Below are 4,407 nucleotides of genomic sequence, written 5' to 3'. Positions count from 1 at the left end.
ATATATACATAGGTTATGGATAGTCGGCTAGGCGATGTCAGCAAATAGAGAACCATATCAGCTGAGCGAGTGCCATTTCAGCTGATATTGTGTAGAGTAGACCCGGACCTAATAAAGAGTAGGACCAGGACCAATAAAACACGGCCTTCATCTCCCTGGATTACAGCCTCATCTTTGATACTCCTTTAAGAGCATGTCTATTCCGCTCCTACTCCGCGCGACTGCAGGAGTTCAAGTTCCCCCCTCTATGCCGACTACTCGGAATCTACCATATCTTTTATTGTTGGTTAAGCAACACTACACTGAACAAGTTGCCAGTTTTCCCTCTTCTTCCTGGGACGAGTTCCAGCTCCTTTCTGTGCCGGAACGTATAGGTCGTAGGCACATAAAGTTTTTTGATGGACTCAAGGTCTGTGCTGACTCACTATTCAGAGAAATCGCCCCTTCACCAAGAACCAGGAGGAGGCATAGCACTGCCTCCCTGCTTTTATTGAGGGCAGAATTTTGGGCTCTGCAGCCTGAATATTAAAATCACCACCCCCTGCCTACGAGTGGATCGGATCCTACTCGTTCTTGTACCCTCTGGTAGTCGATTCCCTGGCCATTATTGTAATCATAAAATTATAATGACATGTCGCAACAGAAGAGGTCATTATATAAAGTAATTTAATTGTAAATAAGCTAAGGAGGCAGGGGAAAAATAAAAAGATCAACAAAACGAGGGGTTATACAGCTAGTAGTCAAAGAAGACGGACTTCAGGTCTTAATTGTCCAGTAAATACTTCATTGTCAATTTCCTTGAGTTAGGGCCTTAAGTCTTAGGGTACCAGGTTCTTTTTGGAGGAAATTCCTTCAACCAATTAGGTTGGCAAGTATAGCATTAAAGGCCAGGCACACACAAAAGTAGCATTTCTTTCATCATCCGATGATGAAGTAGATATGGAGCAAAAAGAAAATGAAGCTAGAGGAAAGAAGAGGTCGGTAGATCGAGGGGAAATTTGTTTGCCGAATAAGAATTTTTGGCTCAAGGCTAGGATACCAGCTGGATAGTGCATCCCAATATCTACTATGCCCTGTCACAGAATGACAATTTATATGTATCTATTAAAAGAACTGACAAATCAAATAATGTTAATTAAAAGATTTATAATAACAGTTAACACAAAAGAGATTTATATTTTAGAAAATAACGCCATGGTTTGAGTGAAATCGATGCTACTATTGATGCATTCCTTATTGTCATCCGCTGATGCTGAGACACGCTATTTTACGATTTGATTGTTCATAATTTGAATGACCCTATGAAACATTTTAAAGGCTCTTAAGAATTAGTCATAAAAATGATCTAAATGGCTCAGGAATATATTTACTGCTGTTCCAAACCAATTCTATCTGCCTGTTCAAGACCACATACATCCAGTACTCAAAAGGCAAGTACGTTTAAAATTATATTTTATACACTACGGAATCGAAGTATGTTGTGTAAATGTGTTGAGTGAATCAGTGATGAAATAAGATGGAGTATATTTATTGATTCAAAAACAAATCTAATAATTATCTTCTTTTTTGATCAAATATTAAATTTCTTTTTTATTGTAACAGTGACATATTTATTTTAAGTTAACTATCATCATTAACGGCTCGACCCATACTACCCAAATTTGGTGATATAAAATGGTTCTAGTATCAATTTCCTTCTATCAAGACCACTAATTTTACATATACATATCGGAAGAAATATATCTCTTTAGGGGCATCAATATTTTGGAAATGGCTCGTCAAAATTGTTGGGGAAGGAAGTTGGGGATCAGTAGAGACACGGTCTAGCAAAAAACGACAAATGAACGTTGAAATATAAGTAACTAGTAGTCACCACTATTAGATAGATGAATGAACACCATTGAAAGTTTAATTTTATTTCAATTATTGTATTTATTTAAAATTAAACATATACGTATAATTTATAATTATGATTTGGTAACTTTAAATTAAACCAACATGTGCGATAAGCATCATTACATAATTTTTTTCTAAGCTTAATTGGTATTTTTTAAAAACTTTACTGTATTTTCCGATGCCCTATCTATATCTAATTGTGATATAGTGGAACGCTGTGCTCTGGGTGTATCTTGAAAAATGAAAATCTTAAAAAAATATGGATAATATTCAAAAATATAAGTTGTTTTTTATTGAATATGTGAGGTACGTTTTATTAATTTTTTAGTTCATTGAAATACTTTTCAATTTATCATGTTTTTGATAATTCGAATTGACATGTGTATAAACAAATCCCTCAATTTTCCTACAAAGGATTATCCGACGCATAATTAGATATAATTCTGGATTCAGTTATTCTAAAACCTGAATGTAGGTATGCAATTGTCAGTTATTATAATGGTATTTCCTAAAGAAGTCATTAAAAAGTATTTCGCACACACAGATTAAAACGACAAAGTTTAAAATCTCATTTGTCAGAAGTTTAAATGATTGCACATGCAACATTTCTCAAAGAGCCGCCAGCTCTCGACTATCAAACAATCCAAAAGACAATAGAAATATTACCAGTAACAAGTGCTAATGAAAAAAAACAACACTGAAATGGTAAAGGGGTTATCAACTGCTTTCAACATAGTTTCTTATATTGAGTCAATTATATATTTTAATATAATAATTTTCGGCGAATGTTCGGTATAAAAATCATTTTCGTTCCCCACATCCGGTGTCCATCATCAATAGGTTCCACTGCACAAGTAAATAAATAAATATAAAATGTTTGGCGTCTACTCACTATTCACATACGTGAAATTGTAATACAAAAACATTTTTTAGTATCATTCATAATATTAGTCTAATAATAAATATCTAAAAAGGCAGTACATAATCTCTCAACTGTACCTCTAGAATATCTAGAACATATAGCCTTCAAATTATTACAAAAAGTAAAAAAAAAATCAAATAGAATATGTCAAAATTTTAGTTTTTAAGACTATGATCATCATATCATCATGATAAAAATAAAAGTTCAATATGTTTTATCTTTACTAATGAGAACGATTTCAATGACTTTTTTTTAATTGGTTGGAAATATAATCATCAATCCAAAAACAGTGTGCATTAAAATTTTAAAAAATGAGCTAAGCACAAAAAACATTTAATTTTGTTTTCAAAACATAACTTTCATACTTCAGAGGAAATAGGAGATTTCATTAGCTAAAACCCTACTTTGTCGACGGAACATTTTTGTAAAAAACAGCATGTGAATCGGACCAGTACTTCCAACCGATGGAAATCGAAGCAAAAAAATATGGGCCTGCATATTAATGGGTGAAAAAACGGAGATTATTGGATTGGGTAAGAAGTCACTGGATCAGAGGCAGTCACTTCGTAATGGGCCCCTACAATGTCGAAGTGGTAAGAAGCATTTCTTATCTTGGCTCTATCATCAATGATAACCAGAATGAAGAAGAAGAAATTAAAAGAAGAATATTTGCTGAAATTGTGCCTATTTCTCCATTTTAAGGTTAATCAAAAGCAAACTTGTTAGCCGTACAACCAAGTTTATGCTGTACAAAAACGTTGATACGGCCAATCGTCACTTACGGTGGAGAAACGTGGACCCTATGCAATGATAGCATTAATCAACTTGACAGGTTTGAAAGAGTAATTCAGAGGAGAATCATAGGGCCAGTATGCGAGAATGGTAATTGGCGAAAAAGGAAAAATGGTGAACTGTTTGGGTTCTACAAAGAATGTGGATTCTCTTCGTTTATCAGGATACAGAGGCTCAAATGGCTTGGCCATGTGATGAGGATAAGCGAGAAAAAAGTAGCTCATAAATTGTACATTAACGTTCCGGATGGTGTGTGCCGACGTGGAAGGCCGAAGGGACGATGGAGGGATGGTGTTGAGCAGGATCTGAAACAGCTGAGGATCCCTGTTGCCCTCACAGAAGATAGTGAGAAAGAGGGTTGGTGGCTGTTGAGCAGCCCAAGGACAGCTTCAAGCGCATCTTGTGCCAATAAAGGAATAAGAAGAAATCGATAGTACTCCTAGAATTTGAATTTAAGTAAAATTGGAAAAGTAAGGGACTGAGGAAGAAATGAATTGAGGTATTCAGGTAAGCTATGGCCATGAAATTAACTGTTAGCTAAGCTCTCAAATAACTATTCGAGTGACAAATATTTATTCAGATAACATCATTTATCAAAATGCAATGGATAGCCATTAATCATAACTTCAAAGGTCATTTTTGGTAATAAAAACAATTTTTAATTACATATTAGAATCATAATTTTGCAAGTCTAAAATTATCATTATTGACAAACGTTAGGTAAAATTAGCATTTATCAAACTTTATCCACCACATGTAACGAGTCTTATATATAATATGGTATAATATGGCTAAAC

The 4,407-nt window shown here is 34.3% G+C and overlaps 1 protein-coding gene across 1 annotated transcript in view; it reads left to right on the top strand.

The window, feature by feature from the left end:
* Positions 1–1,334: 1,334 nt before the first annotated feature.
* The window catches only part of LOC106679199 (myb-like protein D), a gene marked incomplete at its 3' end in the record, with an annotated part of 61,185 nt that continues 58,112 nt past the window's right edge, over positions 1,335–4,407 (top strand). The window contains 1 exon segment of the mRNA XM_067053497.1: positions 1,335–1,434. Coding sequence (XP_066909598.1) covers positions 1,350–1,434 — 85 coding nt within the window.

The sequence above is a fragment of the Halyomorpha halys genome, unplaced genomic scaffold (genome assembly GCF_000696795.3).
Source record: "Halyomorpha halys isolate HHAL.00 unplaced genomic scaffold, Hhal_1.1 Scaffold184.1, whole genome shotgun sequence".
Classification (NCBI taxonomy): domain Eukaryota; kingdom Metazoa; phylum Arthropoda; class Insecta; order Hemiptera; family Pentatomidae; genus Halyomorpha; species Halyomorpha halys.
Note: the sequence above shows the minus strand (reverse complement) of the source record. Positions and strands in the feature narration are given on the sequence as shown.